The 19,188-nt window shown below is 37.5% G+C and overlaps 3 protein-coding genes across 3 annotated transcripts; 2 read left to right on the top strand and 1 right to left on the bottom strand.

The window, feature by feature from the left end:
- Positions 1-1,382: 1,382 nt before the first annotated feature.
- Positions 1,383-3,666, bottom strand: LOC143547487 (uncharacterized). Its single transcript, XM_077038898.1, has 4 exons — positions 3,165-3,666; positions 2,827-2,969; positions 1,995-2,354; positions 1,383-1,943 (listed from the first exon to the last, which is right to left on the bottom strand). The coding sequence occupies exons 1-4, from the start codon at positions 3,664-3,666 to the stop codon at positions 1,383-1,385; spliced, it is 1,566 nt and encodes a 521-aa protein (XP_076895013.1).
- A 1,653-nt stretch (positions 3,667-5,319) lies between these two features.
- On the top strand, positions 5,320-9,472 carry LOC143547493 (uncharacterized). The gene is made up of 3 exons (XM_077038903.1): positions 5,320-6,804; positions 7,279-7,716; positions 7,819-9,472. The coding sequence occupies exons 1-3, from the start codon at positions 5,324-5,326 to the stop codon at positions 9,302-9,304; spliced, it is 3,405 nt and encodes a 1,134-aa protein (XP_076895018.1). The 5' UTR covers positions 5,320-5,323; the 3' UTR covers positions 9,305-9,472.
- A 5,144-nt stretch (positions 9,473-14,616) lies between these two features.
- On the top strand, positions 14,617-18,846 carry LOC143547464 (synaptotagmin-2-like). The gene is made up of 8 exons (XM_077038883.1): positions 14,617-15,464; positions 15,827-16,068; positions 16,187-16,205; positions 16,300-16,505; positions 16,593-16,702; positions 17,337-17,435; positions 17,518-17,971; positions 18,643-18,846. The coding sequence occupies exons 1-8, from the start codon at positions 14,770-14,772 to the stop codon at positions 18,729-18,731; spliced, it is 1,914 nt and encodes a 637-aa protein (XP_076894998.1). The 5' UTR covers positions 14,617-14,769; the 3' UTR covers positions 18,732-18,846.
- Positions 18,847-19,188: the final 342 nt, after the last annotated feature.

The following is a 19,188-nucleotide window of genomic DNA, read 5'->3' as shown; positions in this document are numbered from 1 at the left end:
CTCAATCCAAGGTTTAAAATAAAACCTTACAACCCTTAAATATATAAAACAATCTTCTTCCTATTTTTCTTGCAGGCCATGACAAGAAACAAAAAGAAAGGAAACCTCTTTGTTGAATTAATAACCCAATAAAAAAACAAATTTCTTAATTATCGTGCCACCAAAAGTAAAAGAAAAAAAACTATACTTTCAAAGGGTTGACCGATCAGATGGAACAAAACCAAAATTGCGAAACCTAACGTAATATATTTTTTTTAAATAATTAACACGCTCATTTTTCATTAAAATCAAAACGATTACAATAAAGTGGCAGACAAACGGGCAACAACCTGCGCTGCAACCCTCTTTTGAATAGCAAAACCAATTCTACTAAAAATAAAGCGTTGGGTCGTAGGAGACGACAAAGTACCATAAACGACACGCTGAACCCTGTTTAGAAAATTCACGGCCTCCGGGGCCAAAAACCCAAATGTATCAAAGCTTTGATACCACTCGTTAGGAACAAGGTGACGCAGCAGAATAACCGATCAACAACGAACATTCATTAATAAACGAGAAAATGTAAAGAAACACAAACACAAAGATTTATAGTGGTTCGGTTAACGAGACCTACATCCACTCTCTGCATTCAGGGATCTTATTACTATTTCAATGCACAATTTACAATCACATAGACAAAGTATTTATAGAAACTAATTTATGGTTCAAGACTTGGTGAACAAGAAAATCAAATGGGTCTTCTAAACATCCAAATAGTCAAGCCCAATGACTTCACAAAACCCAACATACACTTTGTTGCTATTGTAAAGATATGTCCAGCCAATTTATCTTGAGCATTGTGGTGACAATCTTGTTGGTTACGTTTCTATGGAAGCTGGAGTTTTGGTTTCCTTGATGTTCGAATCTTCTTGGTTGTAGTTTTTTAGAGCTGGGTTGAATTTGGGTACCTACGTCATCACACTTAGTGAAAACACTCTAGTCTTTACCAAATTTTCCAATATAACCTTGCTATTACACTCACAAAGACGAACGTACGCTCACATTTTAGTTTTGCAAGTCACAACAAAAATTGATGAATAATGAAGAAACCATATAATGAACAGGTAAGTGATTTATCATTCAACCTTAGCGTACCAATCGAATCCTACTATATATCGCGTAAGACGTTTGTATTGGAGGATTTGGGCTGTGAGGACTTGAAATTCTCTTGTGCATGGTGGACTAGAGGGTTATTGATGTGTTGATTTTGTATAAAATATGACTTTTTAATGGCCAATTAATTAGAATTTAAAACATAACTACACTAATCTACAACATGAACAAAACCATGTTCTAGTTATAGAATAATATAACAACTTATATCTTGATGATGGCCATGAATTCTAAGGTTGCTTTAAATGAGAACGCCACTCGTCAATAAATCCCATCTTATCACGATTCATGATGGGAAGTTCACGTGTTTCAACTCTTTTCATTATCTCAATGGTCCGTCCAAAAAGGTCTACTTCAGCCACGACACTAGCCTCTCGTTTCTCTATTGCACTTTCATCACATTTCATTGTTATGACTCGTGGTAAGTTGGTAAAGCAAGCAGCTAGTATGTCTGCAATCATGGTAGATAGTCGTGTAAACAATTCATCTTCAACAATCTCTAAGTTGTTGCTTTTGTATGTATGCATGATCGTTTGTGCAATACGATGCATTGAGTTTGCAGCGATTAGCTTCAAAGGAAGGTTCTCTTTATCAAGCTGTTCACCCTTAGTACTTGTGCTAAATTCATTAACAATTTCCTTTGCTTTTTGGGAAAACAAACTGATAATCTCTTTTGGTGTTTTCCCTTCATAACCACTTCTTTTCAAACTGTTTCCCAGCCACTTACGGTTGAATTCGACCTCATGCCACAATGTTGCTGTTGCCCTTCGAATATTCACATACTCGAATGCCTTATTTAAGCTTTCCTCTACTAGATTAGTGTACTAAAGACCTTCACAAACACTTTTGAACAAGGCGTCAATTTTGTCCTTATGAATATTTGGAATAACAATGGCAATGCATGTTAAGCTTATTATTGGTAAGCTCCAACTGTTATCAAGCTTAAGAGGAAGTGGAGATTGAATTTGATCAGCGTCAAACATCTCTACTCCGTCAAATGCAACAGATTTTTCAAGAAGCTTTAGAAGATTGCTATGTTGCTTCTTCTCGGCTTTCTGAATCAAGCAATTCATAGAATTTGAAATTCCTTTCATTGTTTTTTCGGCAAGCTGCATATGATCTTCAAGTAACAAAACATAAATGCTAAGATCTTCATCTGTATCATCACCAGTGGAGAGAGTACACAACATCGCCTTCATTGACTTGAAATAATATGAAAAATATACGATAATGATTGTAACCACAACAGGAAGGAGGCCTATGATTTTGCATGATACAACAATTATCTTTTGAAATCCAATGCAAAAGCTTAGAATGAGGTTTTTCAAATTGTGTAGAAGAGCTCTTGATCTACGATTACTTGACAAAATACTTATATGCCTTTCTTTCCACTCACTCAACTTTTGAATCCAGTACTTTAAACACCAAAAAATGGTTCGTATTATGATTAGTGAATGATTTAAAGCTCAACAGTGTAAAACATCTAAATATTGGGGCAATGGAACCCACTACAACTCCAAATGACTGTGTAATAACAATGAGAATTGTCGACTGCTTATACACTGAGAATGTACTAAAATCGGCCCAGAGGACAACGTTACACATCAAAAATACGTGCATGAAGGTACTAATTACACAAATTACGCTGGATGCCGAGGATAATGGATTACAAACCATCACAAATTGAGGGCTACTGGTTTCTGTCATGATCCAATATCCTTTCACAAGTTGACTTAGCTTATCAACAGTAGATATTAGGGTTTCTTCTGGAAATTGATCATTCAAAGTTCTTTTGCTAATGGCTTGATACTTCAAATCTAAAATTTTTTTGGAGGTTGGAATTGTTATAGCCGAAGAAACGAATATTAGTAGTAAGAGGATTAACATAACCATATAGATGCATGCAAGCATCTTGAAAGAAAAAAAATAGTAAAGGATGTCACCACCAATCAGGAGAGTCCTAACCTCAATGAAAACATTTACAATTATTGTGATAACAAGAATGGATATACCTGTGACATTCGCAATAAGTGCCTTGTTGTCCATAGACGCCAAAGAAGGCATCAAGTTAGCCATCATTGTGCACATAAAGGCCAAGCTTCCAACCTTGGCAACTTGGTCCATTGCACCTAGCATTGGACTAGTCAAATCAACAGGTAGTTTCATAGCCACGGTTATCACTGTAATAGACGCCGCATTGAGAGAAAATAATTTAGTTGGAAACCAAAATTTTCTGTTTCTGAAGCCGTTCAACAAATCGAGCGCCATGGCAAGAATGCAAAATAATGATGCTATTGAGATGTAGATCCCGATTAATACCATAGGTGCACTATACTTACCCTCCATTTCTGAACTGTCTTTGCAACGCTCTATTTCAACCGCTAATATGGATAAATTTGCACATACATACTCAAGAGATGGTAAATGAGAATATAGATATGAGCAGGCATCCGAAGAAGAGGATAAATTAGAGTATAGATTGTGACAATCGTGAGATGCAGCATATGGATTCATGTTAACTTTTAGCCAAGGAATATGTAAAGTGGTGTTAATTGTGTAGAAATGGAAAATGTGTCTCTCTATATAACAATTTGTTGTTTATGTATGTTGCAAATTATAAAGTTGAGTGGAAATGTTGGCATCATTGGACGGTGATATTACTATATTGAAATTAAGTGTAAACCTTCGACTTACGTGTTGAATCTTGTGGTATAAAACCTAACTTTTATATATTTAATTTGATTTGTTTTGATTCGATCTCTTAAAGTTAAAAGCATAAAATAAATTGAGCAATTGTTAGGTAAAAAGGAATGAAGACATTCAAGTATTCAACTCCATGGCAAGCAAGATACAACAAAGAGCACATGTAAGGAATGATTAAAAAATATAAAACTAAAATAACATGATTTCAATTATAAGATTCATAAGCAACTTATAAATGAATTAAAAATAAAATAAGAAACTAAATAACTAAAATCCAATGTTCATCGGGCTAGAGAATCTTTCAACAAAGATTCCTAATTATCTAATGGGGTGACTTAACGTATAATAATTGCTTAACATACGTTAGGTAAGCGAATACGTTTAGAGTTAAAAAAAAACAAAAACATTCAAGTTAAATTCCAAACACTAAAACGTTCAAGGTTAAACCCTTAAACGTTGAGGTTAAAAACCTAAAACGTTCAAGGTTAAAACCTAAAAAGTTAAGGGTTAAACCTAACATTCAGGCTTAAAACCTGATACATTCAAGGTTAAAACCCATATGTCAAAAGTCAAAAATTGATCGATTGAAGATCCAAATGTGCTTGTTTGGAAGAATTGATGATTAATTGGACATAGATGAATGATTTCGAGATAATACGATGTGATTTCATGGATCAATTTCAAAAGGTAACATGTCATTTACCATTCTGATGATTGAGGCATGAATTGAACATCACAAAAACATAACTTGATATGGAAAATAAAACGATTACATGGAGAATTGGTTCAAAGCTTGAACGACGATGATGAATTTCAACCCTACATGAGGAGACAACGACGATGAAGTTCAGGGCTCGCGTATTTTTTGGCATCGAATGATGTTGGTAGTCGCGTACGTAATGTATGATAAGGGATTATTGTATTGGATCTTTTACCATTATTTAATTATTTAATTAGTATAATTGAAAGGTTGGGGTCACAGAAGTTTTCCTAAGCTTTATGAATATAAGATATATTTATTGAATGAAGTCATAAACTAACTCTTTGATAGCGTGGCCTTTGTGTATTTCTTTAAGTCAGTTGGTGGTGGCAACAACTACCAAGGCTTGAATCCGCCTGTAGTCCTGTTAATGGGTTTTTGTGGTCTGGTGGTGTGCATTGTTTGGTTACACCAGCGTTTCTTGAGTTCGATAGCTCGCACAATATCTTTCTCTTCCTGTAACATAACCATTTCTTTTCCCTTTTTTAGGCTTTGTTATTTTTTTCAATATCGCCGGTATTACCAATATCGATATTTTAACTGATATTTTACCAAAAGACCGATGACTGCATAGGTCGCGTATGAGTACTCAATATAAATTTCTCAGCCCGCGAAACCCAACCCGAAAATCCAAAACCCCCCCAAAGTACAACCATATTGAGTGAATTCTCCCCACTATCCAGACTAACTACTTATCTCAAACCCAAAATGGATACCACTCCGGCGCCGGCGTTAAAACCCTTAACACCACCGGAATGGGAGATCTTAATCGACGACTACCAGTACGGCGGATCCCGCCGTGACCGTTGGATCACTTTAAACTACACCGGTCAACCTCTTCTCGATCTAATTCTCACCTCCATCCTCCGTAAAGACCTCTCAGTCAACCTCAAGCTCCTCTTAATAATATTCCTTGAAGAACACGTCACCACCACCGAACAAACCCTAATTCGCATCCTCGATACCCTCCGCCACGTCATCAGTTCCCCAAACGACACCGTTTCGATCAGTTACTCACTCAAAGAACAGTTAGTTGTTTCCGTTACATCTGTTTTCATATTATTTTGTATCGATTGTTATAATAATAATAATAATAATACGGCTAGTTTGACTTTTGTAAGTCAACTTGAGGGTTTGGTTGAGGTGTTATTGATGTTGATTAACCGGCCGAACCACTGGGTAGACCGCCAGTTACGCGGTGCAGCGTGCGAGTGTTTGCGTGAGCTGGAGAAAGAGTGTCCGGGGTTGTTATCGGAAACGGTTGGGAATTTGTGGGAGTTGTGTCAGAGTGAGAAGAGTCACGTGGCGCAAAGTTACGTGTTGATGTTAGCAAATGTGGTGCACGGGATAGTGGTTACGAAGGTGAAGGTGAATGGTTTGGATGGTGGTGCGTCGGTTCCGTTGGTGCCGTTTAACGTGCCGCAGTTTTTGATTGGGGGGAGTGTGGGGAGGGAGGGGTTTGGGTTAGGGGTTATAGAGTTGAGGAGAGTGATGTCGTTTTTGCTTGAGTGGCCGCAGTATTTGATGTCGTTTGGGTTGTTTGAGTTTATTTCGGTTGTGATGCCGGTGGCGGTGGCGTTGGAGTTGCAGGCAAGTTTGTTGAAGGTGCAGTTTTCGGGGTTGCTTTATACGAGTGATATGCTGTTTTGTCATGCGTATTTAGGGATGTATTTGCAGTTTCCGGAGGCGTTTAGTGGACATGAAGATGAGATTATTAGACGGGTGTCGTTGGTTTCGAGAGAGACGCATAATATGTTGGTTTTTAGGTTGCTTGCGCTTCACTGGTTGTTAGGTTTCATGGGGCTGGTGGTGTCGAAGAGGACGGTGATTAAAGAGAAAATTTATGGAACAGCGTTACGGTTTTACCCGACCGTGTTTGATCCGCTTGCTTTGAAAGCGTTAAAGCTTGATTTGATTGTGTATTGCGCGATTTTACTTGATAAGTCTAGATTGGCAGATGCAAATGGTGAAGTGGTTTCAAATGTAAGCGGTTATGAAGGGTCTGTTGTAAAGTTGTTTGAAGATGCTCTTGAGTCAGTATCTGGTTTTAAGTGGTTGCCACCGTGGAGCACTGAAACGTCTGTTGCTTTTCGCACGTTTCATAAACTTTTGATTGGTGAATCTTCTCATTCTGATACTGGTTCTTCCACTAGAGGTCTTGTGGAGTCTACAATATTTCATGCTACAATGTAAGACCTTTCATAGCTATGTTTCACTTTTTATTAGGTAATAGTGTAATGTATATGTATCTACTGATTGGTGCACCATACCGATCAAACCACATGTCACCTGAATGTTTACAATAGGGCCTAAACATTGAACTAATACAAAATAGGTGAAGGATTATATCAATAATTATATCTAGTGTGTTTCTGTATTGATGTTTGTAATACAAATTGGTTAAATTACTCTTTTGAACTGGATTTGTTTCCCAACAAATTAAAAATTCGTTGATGTGATTTGCGACCCATTTTATATTGTTTGTGAGGAAATTCACTTCAAAAACAACATTTAACCTGTTTCTGATATAAATATCTGAAAGGTGATCATACGAATTATAAAAGAGGCAGCTAGTGGCGTTTTCATGTTATTTCATATTCTATGCAACATTATATTTGTTGTTATTGTATTCTTATATGCATTTATCTTCCATTATGTCAGAGGATGCTAGTGACTATGACATTAGAGTCTCAGGGATTAATTCCTGTTATGGCTGCTCTTATTAACCGCCTGCTACAGTGTCACAAGCACCACTTTTTAGGAGAGCAGCTGCTTCAGACATTCGACAATCACTTGCTTCCAAAAGTCAAAGTTGACTATCGACTGGGCTCTTACTTCCCACTTTTTGGAAAAATTGCTGAAAACGATACAGTTCCGCCAGGTGGACTGCTAAATCTGCTTGGTAAATACATGAGTATTCTAATCGAAAAACATGGGCTTGATTCAGGATTAAGATCATTGTCTCAGGGAAGTAAAGTTCTTGTTTTGTGTCGAACGTTATTGATGCACCACCAGAGTTCTAGAATCTTCCTTGGTCTATCTCGTCTCCTCGCATTCACTTGCCTTCATTTTCCAGATCTTGAGGTCCGTGACAATGCAAGGTACCCAAAACATTCAAATAATCAACGTGATGGTTATTATTACACAAACGTTATTATTTATCTATCATTTTCCAAAACTGATTTGATTTTTCCTTTTTGCAGAATATACTTGCGAATGCTGCTTTGTGTACCAGGAAAGAAGCTCAGACACTTACTTAGCGCTGAGGATCAGCTTCCGTCTTCTCACTCCACCCCATTCTTCACTGTGCAATCTCCTAGGGTTTCTTATGATTCTAAAAAATCAAAAAATATTTCATCCTATATCCACCTTGAACGAGTAATACCATTATTGGTCAAACAATCATGGCCCTTGTCTTTGACTTCCTTAAACATTAATGGTGAAAAGCCCTATTATATGGAAGTCATCACAGACAATAATACCCCATCCTGGCAACCGGAAACACCTGATGACAGTACCGAAAACCCGATCATCCCTGCACTTGAAGGACCCAATCAACCCCTACGTGTAACAGATTCTAAAGTTTCAGAAATTGTTGAAGTATTGAGGAAACATTTTTCATTGATTCCTGACTTTAGACACATGCCCGGTATCAAAATTGGAATACCGTGTACCTTGAGATTTGAATCTGAACCGTTTAATAGAGTATGGGGAAGTAATGGATCTGCTGAGGTGGATGCTCTTCATCCTGCATTGTATGCTACTGTGCTCAAGTTTTCTTCTTCAGCACCATTCGGGTCAATTAAACCATACCGCATACCGTTTCTTCTAGGGGAACCCACCAAAAACAACATACCTTCTGGCCAAAGTCAAACTGATTCGCTAGATATTGTTCCTGTAAGCAATGGTATTGTAGAAGAAAAGGAAGAAGAAGAAAGCTTTAGCGCCCGTATTTTGATTGAACTACAACCGAGAGAACCGACGCCGGGCCTTGTTGATGTGTCTATAGAAGCAAATGCAGAAAATGGTCAGATCATCAGTGGTCACCTCCAGAGTATTACTGTAGGCATCGAGGACATGTTTGTTAAAGCTTTAGTTCCAGACGGCATTCATGATGAAGAAGTACCTGGATATTATGTAAGGCTGTTTAATGCTTTATGGGAAGCGTGTAGTAGTTCATCCAGCACTGCGAGGGAGACGTTTCTTTTAAAAGGAGGTAAAGGTTTTACAGCAGTCAATGGAACACGATCTGTCAAGTTTCTAGAAGTTTCAGCAACTTCTTTAATTCAAGCTGTTGAGAAGAATTTATCGGCTTTTGTTGTCAATGTTATTGGTGATGAGCTTGTTAATATTGTTAAGGATGGAGGGATCATAAGTGATGCTACTTGGAACGATGATGTTGATGATGCTTCTGGTTCTGGTCTTGATGTTGTTGCTGTTGACTCGAATACGATTGAGGGCCCACTTTATCTCAAGTATGATGAAGAAGATGATGAAAAGGGGAGTAATCTTAATATTAATAAAAGAAACATGGGTCGGTTTCATATTTTGATATTCCTTCCTCCAACGTCTCATCTTCTTTTTCAAATGGAAGTTGGGGTTAACTCAACCCTAGTTAGGATCCGAACGGATCATTGGCCGTGCCTTGCTTATATTGATGACTATTTGGAAGCTTTGTTTCTTGATTAGACGTACTTTTGTGGTACCTTTTTAAGTATTTACAAGATGAACGGCTTGGGTATCGGGTAAAAACAGGCGCGGGAGGTAAAAGGTGGATTTTTAGTACATGTGGAAACGGGCCTGGTTATTTGCAGAGAAGTTCTTTGAAGGGACTTGTTGGATGGATATGAAAGCTTTTGTTGGTAGGATTCGAAGCTTGATAAGCATGTGGAGACACGTTATCGTTACACATTGTTGTTTAGTTTTGTAAATAGAGTTTGCTTTGGGGCTTTTGCATGAGACTTGTAAGTTTTGACAAACTTTGAACTTTGAACTTTGAAGTACAGCCAATTTTTTCTTCTTGCATATTGTTGTCATTACCTGTCGTTATTGATGAGAGTGTTGGTTTTGGGGTTTAAGGAAATAGCTAAAGGAGGCTAAAAGCAATCTTGTCCTACCGAACAATGTCTTTGGATTTGTGCATCGCTTTCGGAGTGTTGAAGTTGATTCAACTTACTTACCTATGGACTTTACGTATCCGGAAATCATGCTTGATACCAACCTTTCCAGGTTTAGATTCAAGAGAAACAACTTTTTGGTTTGTAACAGATTTTCTTGTACAAATTAAGGCATATTTCGTTATTGTATTCTGCTTTTGCTCGCACCCTTTTGAGCTCATATGTTATAGTTTCACTGAAAAGTGAAAAATGCCCCTTACGTCAGTGTCACGTAGACAGAAAGACTCTCACTAATCACTTTCACTAAAGTGTGCGGGTTCTCATGAAAAATAAACTTTTTTATAAGAAATTGTGACGTGTGAACATCTAATTGGTGCATGGAAAATAATAAACAAACAAACAAATACTCACAAGACGCCCGCACACTCGTTTGCTTCACCCTTTGCCCAAAAGTGCCAAGAGGAGCAGTGTGCAAAGTGATTTCTTGTTGAGTTGACTAGAGGTTTTTGCATTACAAATGACCCGAGCTTCGTTGGATTGCGTATGTGCTACATTAATCACACATACCCCTTTGTAGGCTGCTTATGTTTATGGTATGACAATGTTTTTTTTTTTTGAACAAATGGTATGACAATGTTGACACTACATATTTAGTGCCCAATCTAAGTATTTAATCTGTATAGAACATTTTGCGATTGAACTTTAGTTTTTACCATGCGTTTATTTGATTTGATACCATTTGGTTCGTGACACATGTTGCTATGAACATCTAGATGAAGGGGTATATTCAAAGTGAACATCTAGATTAAGTAGATTAAGGGGGTGTTTGGCTGAGCTTTTCAAAGTTGCTTATTTACTTTTCAAAAAGTAAATAATCATGTTTGGGCATCATAAAAGCACTTCTAGGTTTTGCTTTTTGTTACGTGTTAAAAGGATGGTTTCCAGAAGCAAGAAATCCAAGCCTTTTGTTTTGCCTTTTACTTTTGGAATAACAAATTACAAACATACACACCATTTTATTATTTGTAAAACTATTAAATATATAAGAATGCCATTTTTGGTTATTTTACCTACTTTTTGGTTTTCCAATCACAAAAGCTAATCCAAACATTTTTCTTAGAAACTACTTTTAAAAAGTCGTAAGTAAGGTGTCGTTTGTTTTTCTGAAAAATGTCCGCGCAAGCTCTTTTGTCTGCGCCGCGCAGACCACGCGTAGACATTGCCATCTACAGACTGTTTGTTTTCTTGAAGATGTTTCATTAAAAAACTTTTGTGCAAGCTTTTCTTGGTGCAGACTTGGACCATCCACTTCTGACATCTTCAAAGGTCTGCAGAGGGTTACACCACACCCTACCAACACCCACTGTCCACCGCCACCACCACCCCCCGTTCACCACCACCACCACCACCACCGTCCACCGTTCGTCACCAGCACCGTCCACCCCACCACTCACCGTCCGCCACTACCATCGTTGACCACCCACCACCCACCGTCCGCCATCATCGTCCACCACCATCACTGTCCACCACCCACCGCCATCTTATACCACCACCACCACCACCCACCACCGCCTTCTACCACCACCACCACCGTCCACCGCCACCTAGCACCCACTGTCCGCCACCACCACCCACCACTACCTCTATCACCATCCAGCACCAGTGCACCACCACCATCCACTACTACGTACTGTTTGTTCACCATCACTAGTTTATTTTAACAATCTTCAGATATTAAAAAACAAACAGTTTTCTTCCTGCAGACTTTAGAGTTATGACCCACTTTTTCTTCTACAGATGTGGTCCACAGACTTCACCATCCTCTGAAAACACAAACAACACATAAATAAACACTTTTACGAAACACATTTTTAGAGTTAAACATTGTCACACCCCGTTAAGCGATTTGCGGAAGCGTAAAACGAAAATGTAACAGACACCTCTGATATCAACCACATTGTTTATAAAGAACAATACAAACTACTTTACAATATTTTACATTGATCTAATTTCATTCACAACTAGGTGATACAAACTAAATCCAGCCCGTTAAGCGGCTTTACTTCCTATTAGCACACTTGCATCAATTCACCCAGCATTGATCACAAGTCAAACACGTAGCACATTGATTTTCTAATCCAATCCATTACCTGAAAAACATGTTAAAGAGGATCAACTATAAATAGTTGGTGAGTTTCACGAGTTTCAAGAAATCAATTTTTGCTTACAACCATCACAATTTGTAACTACGCAAGTATGTATGTATGTACATTCAAAAGTATGTTTGTTTGTATGTTTATGATGTAATTATGCTAAGCTACAGTGAAGCCTTGACTGTCTGTGCTGCGTGCATCCATTTCCCACGCTCAATCAACCACTGTGGCTCCCCTTCTGCCCACAACATGCCCCGGTAGCTATGTCTAATACTACATAGCCTGTTTGTATAAGTATGGTCATGTGCAAACGGCGCTATGTGACACGGAACCAGGCCGATTCCGTTTGGGTTTGTCAAACCAATAGTACTATTCACAAGTCACCGGCTCGAAGTTAATCACTGTGTTCGTGGGGACTTTCGTGTGTTAGCACTTAGATAATTCCCATCATCAAACAGTACAAGGTATATATAGATATGTATCAACATGTTTTTCACCCCAAAAGTTCGTAAAAGCAGTTTAAAAGTGGGGTCATGAAACTCACGGTTTAGTCGGTATACAGTAGTGTGTCAACTCGTAGTTCACTTGATTTGCTATCACTAGTCCATATAATCAATATTATAATAATATTAATATTTTAATATTATTATAATCATTATACTAGACTGGGCTGTATAGCTAATCTGGGTATAGCTGTTACACCCAGAAGGTGTCATTAGATTTAGGTTGTGATGTTGTTCAATGTCTAATACTTAAAACCGAACTTGGCTCGGTTTCCCCGATTTCCCAGCTGGGCTTAAGTTGTTCGTTTATGCGTTGAGAAAAAGCATCTGTGTCAATTCCAGAATGCAAAAAAGCATCTGTGTCAATTCCAGAATGCAAAAAGCATCTGTGTCAATTCCAGAATGCAAAAAGCTTGTTCAATATTCTTTTCGGCCCAAATTCGGCTATAAAAATTCATACGAACGCATATGCACAAAACACCCTTAGACTTTTCCAAATGATCCCAAATTTAATGTGTGATCAATATATACCAATTCTGAGTTCCCAACCAAATTTCATAATTTTTCTAGCATTTTAACTATTTCTCCCAAATAAACGTCCCAATTCGGTAATAAATTCGCCAAATATTCTCGGATGGTCGAAAAATTACCAAATTTGAACAGGGACTCAATGACATGGTCCTTGATGTCCCTGAAAAATTTCAAGACCTAAAAATATGCCTATCACAACCTTAACCGAAACAGCCTGTAATCGAGTGTTTCGGTGTTACCTTAGCGGGTTTGGTTCGCTTCCGCCTTTCTAATCAAGGTTTCAAGCTCTTGTGCTTATTTTCAGGCTAGATACAAGTCCTATATCACAAACCAAGCAATTTTTCATCAACATAACAGCCCTTGAACTAGGGTTTCGGCTAGTGCACAAAAACGAACTTTTGAACCGTAAAAATGCCGTTTCAACCCTCTAATCAGTGTTTATGGCAAAAAAAAAACTATCGAACCAGGTTTCTTACCATGTGTATGATCAAAACATGTTTATGGACCATTTTTAGGATTTTTACATGGTTAGGAATGATTTTTGGCAATCAAACTATGTTTATATGGAATTAAACATGCATCAAATTGATTAAAATGAGTATAACACCTTAGGGTTTTGTTGATGTGTGAAAGAGCAACAAGAATTCTGGTCTAAACTTCTGGAATTATGACCAAAATATCTTACCTTGCTTCATTATAAAGAAAACATAATAATATTAATAAAAGGGGTTCTTAGTCAACTTTGACGGACTGGGCTTGTTGGGCCCCCTTTTGGGCCCGTTTGGCTCACTTTTCTCAATTTACGTGTCCGAATGTGAAATGCCAAGTCCAAATTTACTTCGGGTTCGGTTTTTGGCACGAAAAATATATCATGTACGACAAACAATGTGAAAACGAGTGTTTTTCGGCTATTTTTGTGTAAATTTATAAAAACATGCTATACGTTTGTAAAAATCGAAAATATTTTCACGGATTGCTTAAAACATTCCCACTAAGTGTTTTGTAAATCTTTTTCGGCTTAACGGATGATACAATGCTTGGTTTGTAACTATCTTTCGCGTTTAAATCTATAGCGGGTAGTTAAACGGGCATGTTTTCGTTTAACTTGTTTGCTATCGAACTAAGGCCGTAATACTAATATTTTAGCTTATAATAAACGTATATCACTTATAGATGGCCCCCTGGGATATCTGGGTCATAACCAGACCCGTTCGACTAATCGTTTGACCGTTACGTAATAAACGTTTAATCGTTAAATCGGTAACTGTATATTAGGGTGTATCTGATTTTGGCTCAAATGTTACAAACAAGCTTAGCGAAACACCCTCTAAGGGTATACAAGCAAGTAGATTAGTTGAAAAACCTCTCATATACATGCTCCATCTTTCATCACACAAAATATACAAGTCATAAGTATATACCAGAGAATAAAAGAATAATAAAGGAAGAAAAGAAAATTGAAAATCGGTAATCTTTGAATAGTTAAAATACGGTAACCACTAGTTTCTGTCATAAAAAAATAAAAAATAATATTATTTTAATACGTGTGGGTAACAGTAACATGATCCTCCTGAACCTCAACTCGTGGACGATTCATCGTCAACTTACTGTAATAATATTATTATTATTCACTCTACACCAATCCAATCTCTTCAAACCAATTTCATGGATATGAATTTCAACCTGCTCCGAAAATTATCCAGGTTATGTTTTTATTAATCTTTCTTCAATACCCACATCAAATTACTAATCTTTATTCAATTACATCATCTGGGTGGTTCAATTAGGGTTCATTTAACGTATGCAGCTCACTTTAATCCCCATATGTGTCAATTACTGGACACATATTAATGATTACTCGATCACCATCGTCTTCAGCCTGCAAATTCTCACAGATTCTGTGGCTTTCGTCATCCAATTGCCCATGTAATAGAAACCCCCAATTTGGTACAATTAGGGTTTGTAGGAGAAGAAGATTTGCCCTAATTTGGGCCTGTGTGGGTCCCAATAATGTAAAGAAGAACAAATTGGTGGAGACTGATGATTCATTGTCTGAATCTTTGAATAAATTTGGTAACTTTATCGACGACCCGATTGTTGATAAGCTCAGGACTCAGCTTGGAGTGATACACCCGATCCCCTCGCCCCCGATTAACCGAAACATTGTCGGGTTGTTTGTGTTTTTCTTTTTTGTTGGAGTCGTGTTTGATAAGGTATGGACGTCGAGGAAAAGGAATAAACCGAGAAATGACGGGGCGCCTGGGATGTGGCCGCAGGTTCCCACGAGTTTTTCTTTGTTTCTTGAGAAGGATTTGCAGAGGAAGGAGTCGGTTGAGTGGGTTAATATGGTGTTAGGGAAGTTGTGGAAGGTTTATCGGGGTGGGCTCGAGAATTGGGTTATTGGGTTGCTGCAGCCTGTTATTGATAACTTGCAGAAACCGGATTATGTTGAGAGAGTTGAGATTAAGCAGTTCTCGTTGGGGAACGAGCCGCTTTCGGTTAGGAACGTTGAGCGTAGAACTTCTCGTCGCGTTAATGATTTGCAGTAGGTTTTTATTTTTTCTGATTATGTTATTGCTTTTTTTTTTCATTAATATAGCGCTCTGTTAGTGTTAATGATTGACATCAGAACTTAATATCTAATCGTATTATGAACTTAGAATTTTGGTAAAATGACTAAATTGCCCTCATGTGCATTGCACATGCCCGAACTTAAAAAGACAATTTTAACGGTAGTTAGTGGAAAGGATAAAACGTGCATTTGTTTTAAAACATACCGAAGAATTCCTTTTATTTCCTTAATTTATGGACGAAAAGTGTAAATTACTCTAATATTTATGTATCTTATGGAAAATTGTTTCTTTTATTAGACTAATCTATTTGACTTGTTTTGATGCTATTATGAAGGTACCAAATAGGACTCCGTTACGCTGGCGGTGCGCGCATGCTTTTAATGTTGTCATTAAAATTTGGCATCATTCCAATTAAGGTGCCGGTGGGCGTTAGAGATTTTGACATTGATGGAGAACTTTGGGTTAAACTGCGGTTAATTCCAACCGAGCCGTATGTGGGAGCGGTTTCATGGGCTTTTGTGTCACTTCCAAAAATAAAATTTGAATTGTCACCGTTTCGCTTGTTTAACTTAATGGGTATGCATTTTATTTATGCCTTTAATAAATTTTACTTTAAATACTTAACAAAAGCTGTAGATTATATAATTAATTATTATAATGTGTTTCTTCCATGCATGTATTGATGCAACACCAGCCATTCCTGTGCTCTCCATGTAAGCAATGAGTCTTGTTCTAATTTGTATAATAATATATTTTGTAGCTTAGTTATTTATTCAGTTTGTAATTAAATGTTGCATGAAATTTAAGGTTTTTGACGAAACTTTTGACCGAGGATTTGCCACGGTTATTTGTTCGGCCCAAGAAGATTGTATTAGACTTTCAAAAGGGAAAATCAGTCGGTCCGGTCAGAAATGATTTCAAGACAGGAGAAATGCAAGAAGGAAATAAAGATTTTGTCGGTGAATTATCAGTCACTCTTGTTGATGCTCGCAAGCTTTCTTATGCGTTCTTTGGTATATATTGTGCCTTAGAGCATTCAAATCTTATTATTTTAATCTCCAAAATGTTTCAATATTTAAAAAATTGCTCGTTTTATTTAGCAAAAACGGATCCGTATGTGATATTAAGACTTGGAGATCAAGTAATACGAAGCAAAAAGAACAGTCAAACGACAGTTATCGGGGCTCCTGGTGAGCCAATATGGAATCAGGTGAGGTCTTGAATTTTAATCTGCAATTTTTAAACGGTTGAAAATATAATAACCGATGGGCCTGTAAACGAACCGAACGGTCAGTGAACCGTTCGACGGGAAATTTGTTTATGCTCGCTTATATAATAAACGAACGAACATGAACAAAAGCAATTGTTCATTTAGTTAAATGAAAGAACATGAACATATATCTCGTTCGTTCGTTTCTGTTTGTGAATGTTCGTTCATTTAAGTTTAAGCTCGTTACTTTACGCTCCTTAAATTATTCATTTAAAATGTTTTGGCCCATTACAATGTAGATTAGCTTTAATAACTTTTAGGCCCAACACATTGTTCTGCACATTACTTTTAGCTAGTTTTTGCTCGGTTATGTTCATCTATATTCAACTATGTTCATTCGTTTACGTTTGTGAACCATTCGTTAATAGTGTTAACGAACGAACATAAACGAATATGAACATGTTGATTTTCTTAACGAACGAACAAGAAAACCCCGTTTGTTTACTTGTACGTGCTCGATCGTTTGTTATTGTTCATTTAAAGTTAAGCAAACCATCACAAACAGAGCTGCCGCTGCATACGTTCGATTCATTTTCATGCCTAATAACCTATATAAACGTGTCTTCCCTTTCAGGATTTTTACATGCTGGTTGCAAACCCTAGAAAACAGAAATTGTCGATTCAAGTGAAAGATAATCTTGGATTTGCATGTTCAACTATCGGTACAGGGGAGGTAACTTTGAACTTCAACAAAAAAGATGTATATTATATATTAAATTACGCATAAGATAAACATTCGTGAAGTTTTTTCCCAGGTTGATTTAGGATCATTGAAAGACACGGTGCCAACCGACAAAATTGTGGCGCTTCGAGGCGGTTGGGGATTATTCAGAAAAGGAAATGCGGGAGAGATACTGCTTCGGCTCACGTATAAAGCATATGTTGAAGATGAAGAAGATGAAAAAACAGACACGGTTACTACAGATACTGATCTATCGGACGATGAGCTATCTTATGACTTAGAACAAGCTGCTGTTACGTACGGGGAGCGTGTAAATGATTTCTCGAGTGGGACCAACAAAGAAGCTTTCATGGATGTTTTAGCAGCTTTACTTGTTAGTGAAGAGTTTCAAGGCATTGTTGCTTCCGAAACAAGTAATGTTAAATATTCTAATTCTACCGATGTTAAGAACTTAGAGTCAACGGACACGTCGCGTGGTGCCACGTCAGCACCCGACATTTCAACTTCCGAGAGTGGTACCTCTAGAGGTATTATCATATTGGTGTATTTTGCAAGATTTAGTCACCATTTTTATTTGGTATATTGGTTTTTAATAGTCCCAACTATTGCCTTTTGGTCATTGCTGGTCCCAACTAATGAATTGGCTACCGATGGTCCCAACTTTTAAAGTATTTGTTCCTAATGGTCCGCGACTAACAGAATCCTAACGCCGTTAGTTTCAGGCGTCAGGAAAACGTTTTTGGCCGGAAAATTCAAATCTGTTGCCGGAAAACACCACCTGAACACCGCGACCACCGCCAATTGACTCACCGCTAACCAACTACCACCACTTGAGCGCCATCAACTGATTCCGACGATGGTTCTAAGGTTTCCGGCGACCTCAATAATTGAGGCTTTTACTAGAAAAAGGTTCCTAAAGGTCCGATACGAAGTAACCAAGATGTTTGAGACGAAAATGTTGAGTTTTCGGGGAAAAAATTGAGTTTTCCGGCCAAAACCGTTTTTATGGCGACCTGAAGCTAACTACGTTAGGATTCTGTTAGTCGCGGACCGTTTTGAACAAATACTTTAAAAGTTGAGACCATTAGTAGCGATTTCATTAGTTGGGACCAACAGTGACCAAAAAGTAATAGCTGGGATCATTAAAAATCAATATACCTTTTTATTTTTGGTTGACCAACTGTGTATTTGTTTGCAGGACAAGTGTTGTTTTGGCTTGCTGTGATTACAAGTATATCTATACTTATCACGTTTGACGTTGGCGGCTCGAGTATTTTCAATCCCTGATGCAGTGCGACGAGTATTGCTATTTAATCACCTCATCAAGAAGAGAATGTTAGTCCGGCGGCTTGATTTATGTAATATCTCGAGAGTGTAAAGCGAGTATTTTTGCATTATTTGTGTTGTGTTACTTTTATAAACATATGGTATTCGGTAGAGAAGTAATGCGAAAATGAAAGCATGATAGAAACTATCTTTGTTCTATGTTTGTGTATGCATAAAAGATTAACTAAAGACTGTAAATGATTAACTGAAGTAATAAAAGATTAGCATAGCTCACATGTAACATGCAGAAAAATTAAATCTTAAAAATCCTATATACAATAACTACCAAACTAATTATAAAACTTCTATATTTGCCTACATGGTATTGTTTTAATATCTAAAATTCGGGTTATTAGAACACCTTACCAAAAGTTTACAAAATAGTCGGAAAAAGTTATCTACTTTTCATACATGGCTT

Source organism: Bidens hawaiensis, unplaced genomic scaffold, assembly GCF_021521415.1.
Source record: "Bidens hawaiensis isolate Kalapana, Puna unplaced genomic scaffold, B.hawaiensis_p1.1 tig00014722_1, whole genome shotgun sequence".
Classification (NCBI taxonomy): domain Eukaryota; kingdom Viridiplantae; phylum Streptophyta; class Magnoliopsida; order Asterales; family Asteraceae; genus Bidens; species Bidens hawaiensis.
The sequence above is the reverse complement of the archived record's forward strand: the minus strand, read 5'-3'. Positions and strand labels throughout refer to the sequence as shown.